Source organism: Scyliorhinus torazame, chromosome 13, assembly GCF_047496885.1.
Source record: "Scyliorhinus torazame isolate Kashiwa2021f chromosome 13, sScyTor2.1, whole genome shotgun sequence".
NCBI classification, from domain to species: domain Eukaryota; kingdom Metazoa; phylum Chordata; class Chondrichthyes; order Carcharhiniformes; family Scyliorhinidae; genus Scyliorhinus; species Scyliorhinus torazame.
The window spans coordinates 113,607,453-113,622,383 of record NC_092719.1 but is presented as its reverse complement, the minus strand read 5'-3'; the positions used below and the strand labels follow the sequence as shown (position 1 = coordinate 113,622,383).

The 14,931-nt window shown below is 48.4% G+C and overlaps 1 protein-coding gene across 1 annotated transcript in view; it reads left to right on the top strand.

Moving 5' to 3' along the window:
- Positions 1–14,931, top strand: part of dnah1 (dynein, axonemal, heavy chain 1) — a 1,119,271-nt gene that overhangs the window by 422,610 nt on the left and 681,730 nt on the right. Inside the window, exon 24 of the mRNA XM_072472076.1 lies at positions 6,861–6,966. Within this exon, the coding sequence (XP_072328177.1) occupies positions 6,861–6,966 (106 nt within the window). The remainder of the gene's footprint in view (positions 1–6,860; positions 6,967–14,931) is intronic.

Below are 14,931 nucleotides of genomic sequence, written 5' to 3'. Positions count from 1 at the left end.
GTAAAGGGTTTACTTTCTTTTCAGTGCCAAGATGTGGTATGAAAGGGTGATTCATTTTTCTGGAGTTGATGACAAGAGAGATTGTTGAGTGGAACTCCTGTTTAATTTCTGAGTAATGGGAGCCAGATTATGAAAACAAACTCACAGAACGGAATCAGTTTAACTGGAAAACATTAAATTATGTGGGTGAGTAAAAGGTTCCTTAAAAAAAGACTAGCAATATTTGGCTATGCCAAGAAACTTTTCTGGAGTTCTCTGTCTGAAGACAGCAGATGAACGGTGACACGGGGGCTGGTTTAGCACAGGGCTAAATCGCTGGCTTTGAAAGCAGACCAAGGCAGGCCAGCAGCACGGTTCAATTCCTGTAACAGCCTCCCGGAACAGGCGCCGGAATGTGGCGACTAGGGGCTTTTCACAGTAACTTAATTTGAAGCCTACTTGTGACAATAAGCGATTTTCATTTCATTTCAGTGGTTAGCACTGCTGCCTCACAGTGCCAGGGACCCGGGTTCAATTCCAGCCTTGGGTAACTGTCCGTATAGAGTTTCCACGTTCTCCCTGTGTCTGCGTGGGTTTCCTCCGGGTGCTCTGGTTTCCTCCCACAGTTCAGTGATGTGCAGGTTAGGTAGATTGACCATGATAAATCGCCCCTTAGAGTCCAAAAGTTTAGGTGCGGGGCTCTTTCAGAGGGTTGGTGCAGACTCAATGGGCTAAATGGCTTCCTTTTGTACTGTAGTGATTCTATGATCCTCTTCTAAGACAGGTCTGACCATGGGTACGACAAGGAGATAGGTCCCAAATACACCCAAGTCAGAACGATGAATCAAACCCCATGCTGTTTGCACTGGAGGCTCCAATTTTTTCCATCACATGGCTAACCAGGAATCTCTATTTTTATTACCACCTGCCATTGGTGTACATTGTAAGGAGTTGCAAGTTGACATTCAACCTGTTTGGCCGTGTTATAAACACATCTTCTTTGGCCATCAAGCCCAGGAATATAACTTAAACCTGAAGCTTCTGCCTCAGAGGCAGGGATTTTTTTCACTCTACCAGAGGACCTCCATCTGCCAAGAAATTCCAGGATGTAACCTTGGAGTTCACCTGTAAGACAAACACTTGGAACAGTCGTAACACTCTCAACAAATATGTAGGGTTGGATTATAAATAGTGCTTTAATTTGGCATATCAGTTCTAGAGGTATTCATTAGGCACTGACCAAATGTTTCAATCTCAATCAACATGTCAACTCTGATTCAGAGGCAGCAGTCTCACATCTCAGGCAATAGATTGTTAGCTTCGGCAATGAACATAAATTTAGGTTGACATTCCGAACTGTTAACGATGGTTTTGTTCAGATAAAATGTTACGCTGAGGCCCTGTAGACATAAATGATTCAATGGCTCTATTTTGAAGAAGAGCAGGTAAGTTCTCTCTGGAATCATGATCAGTATTTATCCCTCAACTAAGAGCACTAAAACAGGCTTTTTTGTCATTTATCACATTGCTGCTTGTGGGACTTTGCTGTGTGAAAATTGGCTATCACATACAAGATTATACAAATGTACAGCATGTGAAGAGTTAATGTTATGTTAAGCTTAGCCACCAGAGGGAGCTAAGGGACAGTACTATAAATTGCACTGGCTCTTGGGCTTCAGGGAGGAGATTAAATTGGAGCTGAAGAAGACAAGATTCATCGTGTATTGCAGAGCTAGTTAAGATATTGTAGTTATACTTAGTCGTTCAAGATAGTGTTAGTGAGGGTAGTTTAATTCTTGTATGTTTGCTATTTAGAATAAGTGCCGATCTCAAATTTAGTAGTGTTAATAAAATTAGTTTAGTTCTTCAAAAGAGCTTTATGTATCTTTGTTATCACTACGCCTTCCATCCTGGAAACCCCTCACAAAGATCACCACATGCTACCAGGCGTGGACAGCTTCAAAATTTAAGGTACCTCACCACATGGTACCAGGTCCTGTATTTCAGAAAAGCAAGCAGTAAGAAAGAAGCAAGGAAATAAATCAGTGCATTGCTACACATCACAAAATCTGCAAAGGCAAATGGAAAACCGAGACCAACATGGATGCTGTGCAAAAACCAGATCACCTCAAGATGTCCGGTAAACTAAGTTTGAATTGGAAAAACCTCAAGCAACAGTTTGAAGTCTTTCTCTCTGTCTCTGCACTTGATTCAGCTCCTGATAGTAGAAAAATAGCTCTCCTACTAAATCTGGCAGGTCCATAGGCATTTGAACTGTTTAACTTGTTTGATTTCTCAGACAATGAAGTTAAAAATAAGTATGAGAAAGCATTGGAAAAATTTGACTCTCGTTACAAAAATCAAGTCAATGAGGTGTATGAGAGATACATGTTTAAAAAAGGTTGCAGCTAAAAGGGGAACCATTTGACTCTTTTCTCACTGATTTGAGGCTCTTGAGCGCAATCCTGCAATTTTTCCTCGATTACAGAATCAATCCTGTGTGACCAAATTGTGTTTGGCATTTTTGAAGAGCAAATGCGGGAATGTTTATCAAGAAAACCAAATTAGACTTTAGAAGAAGCCATCAACCTCTGTAAAGCAAGTGAGCAAGCCACTAACGAATATGCTGAATTCCGATCCTGTGAAAAAGGCGCGAACTTCAGCAACATGATCAGCGCCATTGCCTCTGTGGCGCTGTTTAAAACAAATCGCGCTGCAGGAGTGGCTGTTTTGCACAGGCGCAGGTAAGAAAACACCGTGAAACGGAGTTTGGCCGTTCTGCGCATGTGCAGGATCAGTTTCCACATGGGCACTTTGAAAGAAGATGCAAATCGGAAGTTGACCGATTTGCGCATGCGCACATGAGAGGTTTACGCATGATGTCACCAACGTAATGATGTGTAGACGCTGCGAACACTCCCACTTAAAGTAACAATGTTCTACATTTGAAAAAAGATGTACATGTAACAAACTTAATTATTTTGCTACACAATGCCGATTAAACACAACAACACAGCAGAATAACTTTAAAAAGGCGTTTCAACAAAATTAAAAGGTCAACAGTACACAAAACATGAAGGAAGAAGAAAATTTTTTTGAATCAAAGATTGATCTCGCTATGCCTCCTTCACTGGACAACTTCATAATAGAAACGATAACTAAAATAAATAGAAACGACACTGCTATTATACCAATTAGGCAACTATCCAACATAAATAAAGATTGGATAGAAACACTGATAATAAATGGATCAGTGGTACAGTTAAAATTGGACACTGGTGCACAGGCTAATCTGACAACAGAATCAGATTTGGGTAAAGTAGAAACCCATCCAAAATATAAAAAGACACCTTGTAGGTTAACATACAACAATGGCAATGAAATAGCAACAAAGGGTTCATGCTACCTCCTGGTTCAGAGTGGTGACATTAAAATTCCACTTGATTTTGAAATTGTGGATGACACAAATTCCTCACTTATGGGAGTGGACACATGTATCCAGCTAAACCTGATTCAGAGAATTCTGACTGCCAAATCTTTCACTGATTCGCTAATTAACAACATTGGATCCATTTTGAGCAAATTCACACATGTATTTAATGGAATGGGGACATTACCATTTACCTACAGCATGAAGTTAAAAGAGAATGCTAAACCTGTTATTCATGCTCCCAGATGAGTACCAGCACCTCTGAGAGAATGTCTAAAGGAAGAACTAGTTAGGATGCAGCAGAATGGCATCATATCAAATGTTACCGACCCAGTGGACTGGGTAAGCTCAATGGTCTGTGTTAAAAAACCAAATGGCGACCTGAGAATCTGTATAAACCCCAAGGACTTAAATGATAATGTCAAAATGGAACATTATCAGATTCCAAAACGGGAAGAAATTACAGCGGAAATGGCGCATGCCAGGTTTTTTACCAAGCTGATGCGACTAAGGGATTTTGGCAACTATGTCTGAATGAAAAGAGTAAACGACTCTGCACTTTCAACACTCCTTATGGTCGATATTTTTTGAATTGACTGCCCTTCGGCATCATTTCAACTTCTGAAATACTTCACCGTGCAATGGAAACTATCATTGAAGGCATTCCAGGTGTACCTGTGTATGTTGATGATGTGATCATATGGCCCAACACACAAGAAGAAAACTGTAAGAGACTAGTTAAAGTTCTCAACAGAATTGACTCCTATGGACTCAAACTGAATAAGGACAAATTGCAATTTGGTATTTAAAAACTAAAATTTTTGGGAGATGTAATCTCAAAAGATTGAGGACAATCTGACCAATCAAAAGTTGAAGCTGTTGGTCAAATGCAAACACCAAAGGACAAGAAAGCCATATCAAGAATGCTCGGGGTTGTCAACATCATGGATTCATTCCGAACTTATCAAGTAGGACAACTGCATTAAGAAACCTGATAAAGAAAAATGTTGCATTCATCTGGACTCCACAACATGAAGCTGAATGGCAAGATCTGAAGTCATCTTTAATCACTGCACCAGTTCTAGCATTCTACAACTCAACGCGAGTAACCCAAAATATTGACAGATGCAAGTCAAAATGGTATTGGCGCAGTACTACTACAAAAAGCTGTTGCTGGTTGGGGCTTATTACCTGTTGACGTGGTTGGCTTTTGCATTTTTGTAATTATGTATGTATTTAAAATGCCTTCAAAAAAATGTTTTTTTTAAAATCTAGTGAACATGGACCCGTGAACAGATTTCAGAGCATCATAGAATTCTTTCATTCTTTGTTGTTTGCATTCAACTGAAATATGTCTTCTTTCTGATTCAGCCAATTGTCTTGCACCTCTCTGAGCTTGCATTGGATAGTCTTACGATTGTTTCAGTAGGCACTGTGTTTGGGCAGTGCTGACTTGTTATTGAGGCAAACCCTGCAGAAGCAATGTTTTTCCTCCAGCAGTTTCTGGATTATGTAATTGTTTTCAACGATGCTTATGTGATGTAGGCCCAAGGGCCTCGAGAGTAATGGAGGACACGGTATACCTGAAATCCCCCAGTCATCCTGAACACAGTGAGTGTCCATTTTCGCCATACGCCACTGCTCGGGTTTCTTTGAGAGAGGTTCCTTCATGACTGCCTGTTTGACCCTTGAGACATTGAGATGCTTCTGGACCTTCACATCCTGAGGCACTTGGGAAATTGATTTTGATGTTTAGCTTTGAAATGATAAGACTGTGGTCAATCCGCATTGAGCGCCAAACATGGTTTTCGTTACACACGTGTTGCCTGTCCCTCTGCCTGATGGTGACATAGTTGATCGGATGCCAAAGCACAGTACAGGGATGCATCCAAGACTTCTTGTTCGGATGGGGGGGGGGGGGGGGGGGAGACTGTGTTGGTGATTCAGAGTTTATGCTCAGATCTCTTCAGCAAGAGGAGACCTATTTTTCCGATGACCCCTTCTCATGCCTGGTGTTCCACACCAATTCTTGTGTTAAGTCATCAAGAATGATTAGCTGATTATATATTGTTTGCATGTAGTTAAATATGTATTGTATGTTAATCTTGTCTTTTCTAATCCTAAATTCATGCTCCCTGGCTTCAGAGTTTATGGTAGGTCAAAACTTTATTGGGTTCAGTTTATAGCCCATAGAATCTAGAATACTTTTCTGCAGTGTGAACATTAACAGTTTTCTTAATCTCTTCATGAAGCTCAGGTGCTGAAAGCTCACTATGTTTTAATTGTTCTCTGTACCCTCTCTATAGCTGAAATGGCAGCGGTATAGTGGTATTGCCACTAGACTAATAATCCAGAGACCCAGGATAATGCTCTGGAATTCAGGTTAAAATTTCACCACAGCAGATGATGATATTTGAATCCAGTTAAAATCTGGAATTAATAAACCTAATGGTGACCATTGGAACCATTGTTGATTGCTTTTCACTGATGCCCTTTAGGGAAGGAAATCTGCTGTCCTTACTTGGTCTGTGACTCCAGATCCACAGCAAAGTGGTTGAGTCTTAAAATGTCTTCTGAAATATCATAGCAAGCCACTCAGTTCAAGGACAGAAAAGGCCAGCCAGCGAAGCACACATCCCATGAATGAATTTTTAAAAAGGCATATTGTACGGTAACCAGATTGGATGAATCCAGGTAGGGACAAAGTAGTGTTCTAGAAACATTCGGCCCTCTCCAATATGATCATGGCTCATCCTCTATCTCAACACCATACTTCCCTCTCTTCCCATGTCCCTCGATGCCTTTAGAGTCGAGAAATTTATTGGTTTCCTTCTTAAATATATTCAATGACTTGGCCCCACAGCCTTCTGTAGTAAAGAATTTCACAGGTTCACCACCTTCTGGGTGAAGAAGTTTTTCCTCATCTCAGTCTTAAATGGCCTAACCCGTAACCTGAGATTGTGGCCCATTGTTCCAAAATCCCTATATGCAAAGTTCTATATGCAATTGATATTGTCTCAGAATTTCCCAGTCATACATCCTAAGATCTTGTTTGGTTTCCTTACTTTATCTGTTACCGTGTTGATGGTTTCAACAAGCTATCCGGCAGTATCAACAAATGTCTTTCTTATGTTGCCCCCTGCAGCCCAATACCATTTATCTTATAAGCACACTGCATTTTACACTTCTCTGGTCTCATAATATTGCATTTGTCCATTTTAAATAAAATCTATTGCTCATTCACCTATTTCTCTTAATCGATCCAGATCCCTTGATTATAGAATTGTGAGGTTAGTGAATAAATATATAACAGTTCCAGTTTGGAAAGTCAGGTAAGTAAGATGTTTAGATAAGTTTAATTGCAAAAGGCTAACTGTAAAAATGCAGAAAGAGCAGCAATTGTAATCATGTTTGTTCTGTGTTGAACAATAATCTATTCTTTGTGTTACAGATTCTACTTCCTGTCAGATGATGAACTACTTGAAATCTTATCTCAGACTAAAGATCCTACTGCTGTTCAACCTCACTTACGCAAATGTTTTGAAAATGTTGCTCGTGTAAGTGAAAAAGGAAGCTCCAACATAATGCTTTAAGCACTGTATTTCCATCTCTGGGAACATTTGTCAGTGACTATAAAGATTCTCTGTGAAATGAGGATGGAGAGATAATCCATTTTCTAGTGGGCAAGAGATAATGAGATATAACAAAACAATGGTCATTCAGCCTTATCTGTCTTTCATCTGTCCTTGTTCCAGGGGTTGGCGCACAATAAGCAATCTTTCCTCATTGATTTCTGTTTTCCGCTGCCCTCCCATTGAGATGTTAGGCCACATTCTGATATTATCAACCCATGCTATCTTGGGTCTTGCTTGTGCATGTTTTGACTTGAATTACTTCTTTTTCCAAACGCAGAGGTGTGATTCTCTGCACTCGAGCGAAAGCACAATGCAGTCGGTGAATCCCGGGAGAGCCCGCTTGAAAGCTTCCCGGCAGCCTCCGTGTCTCGCGAGACCAAACGGTGCTCGCATAATTAGGTCTTAAACCTACTTAAGACCTCCCTACCTGGGATCTACCGGCCTCCCTCGATTCTACGGCCTCCCCAGGGAGGTTGCAGTTGGGTACTGATCAGTGCTGGTACACAAGAACATGGACTAGGCGGACCATTACCCGGGGGTGGCAGGGTCTCCCGGGCTACCGGAGACAGGGTGGTCAGGGATAATGCAGGGTTGCTCCCTGGCCACCCTGGAATGTGGGCACCTTGGCACTGCCCAGCTGGCAGTGCCACTCTGGCACTGCCAAGGTGTCCAGGTGGCACTCCAAAGCTAGCTGGAGCACTGCCTGTGTGCCAGTGCAGGAGTGCCAGGGCCGAGAGGGCCATGCCCATGAAAGTAGGGTGGATGGGGGTTTTAAGGGTGTGGTGTGTAGGACAGGTAAATAGGGTCTTCCGAGAGGTTGGGGGGTTAACGGATGGCTGTCCTGGAAGGGAAGGGGATACAGTAAGGGGGCCTGAAGTGGGGGGGAGGGCCCAGGGACCCCATAACGGGGTGTGGGGTAGTGCCCATGTGTGTGGGGTGACATTACCCATGAGTGGGAGTTGTGGGGGACCGACAAGTTCACTTAGGGATCGGGGCACCCTTTCAAAATGGTGGCCTGAGTGCAGCTCCCCAGTGCTAAAACATATTCTAAGTGTGGGCTAAACCGGTGAGAAACTCCCCAGGGTCCAAAAAAGTGACTGAGGGCTGGATTCTTCTGCCCCACCCACCGCAAGATTGCCACAGGCGTGACGCGGACAATGGAGAAGTCCATTGACCCTGTCATGATATTCAGGTAAACATCATAACACAAACATACATACATACTGATGGACAGATCAACGGACCAATCAACACACACACAACACCACAGCCAATCACAGGCAAGAGCATACACAGTACAAAACAGGGAACACGACACTTCCTGAGCATTCCAGCAGGAGACAGCTCAGGGCACAGAGCTCATAGCAAGCCACTCAGACATCTACCATGCGCTGAGTGCCACTACAAGATAGTATTAGGAATAGGTCCACAGATTCTAGGGTTATGATCGAACCTCGGTTACCTTTTTACCACTGTAAATAAATGTTAGGAATAAAACTGAGTTGTACCATTCACAATCGTGTTGATTCGTCTGTGTAGCAGAGTACCCAACACATCATAGTACCAGGAGTAACTGTGGGACCTACCTCCGAATCCTCCGGAATCTGCCATCCTGCGCCATGGACACCGTCAGCACACCGCAGCCGCCGCAAGTCGCTGGAAAGCTCGGCGTTAATTGGAAGCTGTTCAAACATCGCTTCCAGCTCTTCCTGGAAGCCAACGAAAAGAGAGCGCTTCGGACACCAGAAAGATCGCCATCCTCCTCTCCATGGCAGGTCAACACGCCATCCATGTCCACAACTCCCTGGTGCTCGTGGAAGGTGAGGACAAGACCAAGTACAAGACGGTCCTTCTCAAACTAGACCAACACTTCAACGTCGAGGTCAATGAGTGTTTCGAGAGGTAATCTTCCAGCAGCGCCTGCAGGGTAAAGATGGGCCCTTTCAATCCTTCCTTACGCATCTCCGTATCCTCGCGCAGTCCTGCGGTTACGACACCACCTCCGATTCCATGATTCGGGACCCGATCGTTTTTGGGGTCACCTCGGGCACCCTACGCCAGCAGCTCTCAAAAATTAAAGTCCTCACCCTAGCCTCCGCAATCGAAGCCTGTGTCCTGCATGAAAATGCGACTAGCCGCTACTCCCAATTTCAGGCGGCCGAATTGGCGCGGCAGGGGTCCTACGCCGCCGGATCGGCGAGGCAGGCGTCCTACGAGGCTGAACGGGTCCAGGCGATCGGGTTCCTCCCGGCCCATGGCCCGGACGAGGGCGGCCATTTTGCGCGCTTTTCGAGGCCTCCCGCGTTTGTGCGTGCCAAAAACGACGTTGACACAGAGGGATGTGATGCGCAAGCGCGCTCGACGCAAGACCGAACTGCGCAAGCGCGGTGGCGCAACGAACGCCATGACGTCACGACGTGCGACAACTGCGGAGTCGCACATTTAAAGCGGCAATGTCCCGCAAGAAACCAACAATGCCTCCGCTGTGGCAAGATGGGCCACTACGCTGCCTGCTGTCGAGCAGCTCAACCTGCCAATGTTCCCCAATTCCGACAACCTCGCAGGGACGTGCGGACCATTCAGCCTCCTTACTACGAGTCGTGCCCAGACGACATCCAGACCAGTGACACAGACGACCGGGACGCCTTCCGTGTTGCGATCATTGATGGGAACCGGATGTCTCCAGCCAGGACCCACCAGCCGTTGCAAGTGACCACTGTCAATCCGGGTGATGAATGGTGTGCCACCCTAACGGTCAACCGATCACTGATAACATTCCGTCTGGACACTGGCGCCTCCGCCAACCTCATAGCATGGTCAGCCTTCTACGCCATGAAGGTCAGACCACCAATTTGGCCATCCCGTTGCAAGATGGTCGACTACAATGGGAACGTTATCCCGGCTATGGGATCCTGCCAGCTCCAGGTGACATACAACACACACACAGCCACACTCTCATTCGAAATAGTCGGATCATCAAAGGACTCCCTGCTAGGCGCACAGGCATGCAAGGTTCTCCACCTCGTGCAACAAGTCCACGCTCTGTCTCCAGAAGGCACATTGACTTCCCGGATGTAGAATTCAGGGCACAGCTCCAATCGCTCCTCACCCACAACCAGGAGGCATTCGAGGGCATGGGAACACTGCCCTACACCTACAGAATTCGGCTCAAACCGGACGCCACCCCGGTCATTCACGCACCTCGCAGGGTCCCAGCGCCACTCAAAGACCGCCTCAAGCAGCAGCTGCAGGATCTCCAGGACCAAGGGGTTCTATCCCGGGTCACGGAGCCCACGCCGTGGGTCAGCTCCATGGTGTGTGTTAAGAAGCCGTCCGGCGAGCTCCGGATCTGCATTGATCCAAAAGACCTCAACAACAACATAATGAGGGAACACTACCCCATACCCAAACGGGAAGAGATCACGAGCGAAATGGCCCGGGCTAAAATCTTCACAAAACTGGATGCCTCGAAGGGTTTTTGGCAGATCCAACTGGATCAGTCCAGCCGAAAGCTGTGTACCTTCAACACCACTTTTGGCAGGTTCTGCTATAACAGAATGCCATTTGGCATCATCTCGGCATCCAAGGTCTTTCACAGGATCATGGAGCAGATGATGGAGGGCATCGAAGGGGTGCGCGTCTACGTGGACGACGTCATCATCTGGTCCACCACACCACAGGAGCACATCAATCGTCTCCAGCGCGTCTTTGCGCGCATGCGGGAAAACGGCCTGCGCCTCAGCCGAGCCAAGTGTTCTTTCGGCCAAATCGAGCTGAAGTTCCTGGGAGACCACATTTCCCGGTCAGGGGTCCGTCCGGATGCAGACAAGGTGAGCGCCATTACAGCCATGCCGCAGCCGGCAGACAGGAAAGCAGTGCTACGCTTCCTAGGCATCGTCAACTTCCTGGGTTGGGAATGGTTCATTACCAATCTTGCCTCCCACACGACGGCTCTGCGCCACCTCGTCAAGAAGTCCACGGAGTTCCAGTGGCTGCCCACACACCAGAAGGAATGGGTGGAGCTCAAAATTAAGCTCACCACAGCCCCGGTATTGGCATTTTTCGACACATCTCGTGACACTAAAACTTCGACTGATGCCAGCCAGTCCGGCATTGGGGCGGTACTCCTACAGCGGGATGACACTGCGTCATGGGCCCCGGTCGCCTATGCCTCGCGGGCCATGACCCCCACAGAACAGCGCTACGTGCAGATCGAAAAGGAGTGCCTAGGTTTGCTAACCGGAATAGACAAGTTCCATGACTACGTGTGGTCTCCCCCAGTTTACCGTTGAGACTGACCATCGCCCCCTGGTCAGCATCATAAATAAGGACCTGAACGAGATGACCCCTCGCCTCCAGCGCATTCTACTTAAACTCAGTAGGTATGACTTCCAACTGGTCTACACCCCGGGAAAGGACGGATGACCTATCTAGAGCAGTGAGCACACCGCCCGATTCGGAGGGGTTCGTCTGTCAGGTCGAAGCACAGGTGGCCTTCACATCGGCAAATCTGCCAGCTGACGACTCCAGTCTGGCCGTATTTGCCGGGAGACTGCGGCTGACCCCCTTCTACAACGGGTGATGCGTCACATGACAGGAGGGTGGCTCAAAGGACAGTGCCCGCAGTTCTACAATGTCCGAGATGACTTGGCCGTCATTGATGGTGTCCTTCTAAAGCTGGACCGGATTGTGATTCCGCACAGCATGCACAAGCTGGTCCTCGACCAACTACACGAAGGCCATCTGGGGGTCGAGAAGTGCAAACGGAGGGCCCGAGAGGCGGTATACTGGCCGGGCATCCGTGATGACATTGCCAATATGGTGCTCAACTGCCCCACCTGCCAAAGGTTTCAACCGGCGCAACCTCCTGAGACGCTTCAGCCCCATGAGCTGGTGACATCTCCCTGGGCGAAGGTGGGTGTGGACCTTTTTCACGCGCTTGGCAGGGACTATGTAATCGTCATTGATTACTTTTCCAACTATCCAGAGGTCATACGCCTGCACGATTTGACATTGTCCGCTGTCATAAGGGCCTGCAAAGACACCTTCGCTCGCCACGGCATTCCAATTACTGTCATGTCGGACAATGGGCCCTGTTTTGCCAGCCAGGAATGGGTGTCCTTTGCTGCTTCGTATGGCTTCACACACGTGACGTCCAGCCGTCTGCATCCCCAGTCCAATGGAAAGGCGGAGAAGGGCGTTCACATCGTCAGGCGGCTCCTCTGCAAGGCTGCTGCTGCCGGATCGGATTTCTGCCTAGCCCTGCTGGCCTATCGCTCGGCCCCACTAGCCACTGGCCTTTCACCAGCCCAGCTGTTGATGGGTCGCGCCCTCAGGACCACTGTGCCATCCATTCTGGTACCCACACCAACCATGCTCCGGTACTGCACAGAATGCAACAGCAGCGCGTTCACCAGAAGAGGGCATATGACACACGGGCAACTGATCTTCCCGCCCTGGCACCTGGAGTCGACGTCCGCATCCACCTACCGGAAGGTGGCTGGTCAGCACCTGCCGAAGTTCTCCGACGCGTGGCTCCCCGCTCGTTCCTGGTTCGCATGCCTGATGGATCCATTCGTAGGCACAATTGCCGGGCTCTTCGCCTACTTCCACGCTCGCTACGGGAACTTACACCGACACCGCGCTCTCCTGTTGTTCCTGATATCGACTTCGTGGAGCTTCCTGCCACCATGCCCCTTCAGTCGTCGCCCGTGGCCAGGCCCATTCCTCAGCCGGTGGATCCAGACCCACCCTTGAGGCGGTCAATCCGAATTCGTCGCCCACCTACTAGACTGGACTTATGAGCCTGTTTGTACATTGAACTCATAATTCCACTGTGTTAATATGTTTCTGTTCTTCCTTGTCGTTACAGGAGTTCGTTTTGTCGTTCAACATTTCTCCGTTCTTTGTTTATGGCACAACCTTGCCCCTTGTATATAGTTTAGCCCCATGTACATGCTGTAGATATTGCACACACACACATCTCTATTTATAACCACATAGGCACATGTTCTTGTAAAAAAAGGGGGATGTCATGATATTCAGGTAAACATCATAGCACAAACATACATACATACTGATGGACAGATCAACGGACCAATCAACACACACACAACACCACAGCCAATTACAGGCAAGAGCATACACAGTACAAAACAGGGAACACGACACTTCCTGAGCATTCCAGCAGGAGACAGCTCAGGGCACAGATATCATAGCAAGCCACTCAGACATCCACCATGTGCTGAGTGCCACTACAAGATAGTATTAGGAATAGGTCCACAGATTCTAGGGTTATGATCGAACCTCAGTAACCAGTTTACCACTGTAAATAAATGTTAGTAATAAAACTGAGTTGTACCATTCGCAACCGTGTTGGTTCGTCTGTGTAGCAGATTACCCAACACATCAGACCCTAGGCAGGATTCCCCTGTCGCCGGGCGGGCGCGGACGGAGAATCCCATCCTAAGTGTCTTGAATAGTGGTGGGGAACTCGCCGGGGAAACTCCCTGAAAAATCTGGCACAAATTAACTTAGAAATTTTTGGAGAGAATCGGGTCCAGGGCCTCGATATTCTCCACAGGTGAGGGGACAAAAACTGGTTATAATTTCGAATGTGGCCTGACCAGATCCTTGGGCGGGATTCTCCGACCCCCCGCCGGGTCGGAGAATCGCCAGGGGCTGGCGTGAATCCCGCCCCCGCCGGTTGCCGGAATCTCCGGCACCGGATATTCGGCGTTGGCGGGCCCCCCCCCGGCGATTCTCCGGCCCAATTGGGCCGAAGTCCTGCTGCTGGAATGCCTGTCCCGCTGGCGTGGATTAAACCACCTCTCTTACCGGCGGGACAAGGCGGCGCGGGCGGGCTCCGGGGTCCTGGGGGGGGCGCGGGGTGATCTGGCCCCGGGGGGTGCCCCCACGGTGGCCTGGCCCGCGATCGGGGCCCACCGATCCGCGGGCGGGCCTGTGCCATGGGGGCACTCTTTTCCTTCCGCTTTCACCTTGGTCTCCACCATGGCGGAGGCGGAAGAGACCCCCTCCACTGCGCATGTGCGGGGATGCTGTGAGCGGCCGCTGACGCTCCCGCGCATGCGCTGCCCGGCAAAGTCAGTTTCGCGCCAGCCAGAATTTCGCCCGAGTTGTCAGAACCACGATCGGGTCAGACGCCTTCCCGCGATTCTCCGCAGATCGGAGAATCGGCACCAGCCGCGTGCGCAGTCGATGCGGCACCGGTCGAGGGCCATTGAAAGAGGCCCCCGCGGCGATTCTCAGCCGGCAGCTGGCCGAGTTCCCGCCGGCGTGGTTCATTCATGGTTCCACCCGGCGGGAGCTCGGAGTGGCAGCTGCGTCCCACTTCGCGGTCGCCCTGGTGGGTGGCGGGGGGATCCGTCACTGGGGGGGCCTCCAGGACGGCCAGGCTCGTGATCCAGGGTCACTGATTGGCGGCCACGCGCGATCTGGGGGGGGGGGGGGGTGCCTATATTGTTGCAGCTGGCTTGCTGTGTGGGTCCGCCATGTTGCGCGGACCCGCGGCCGGAAGTACAGGGCCCTGTATCAGCAGCCGGAGCTGCATGCAGTACTCCAGGACACTGCAAGCCCCCTTCAAAACGGAGAATCACTCTGGACTTTCTCCAGGAAAGTCCAGAGTGATTTGCGCCCGTTTTCTCGAGGGCGTGGGGACATAGTCCCATTTTCCGAGAATTCCGCCCCAGATTTTGAACTGAGTAAAAAATTGGTAACGTTCCGATAGACAAAATATAATTATTAATGATAGAGGCTCAATGTAGGAACTGGTTACTTGCAGAGACTAACAAATATTGAGGTTAGGGACATTAGTCTTAAGCAGCTTTATCAAAGGTCTAGATGAAGATGTTGGGGAAACTAGGGCGT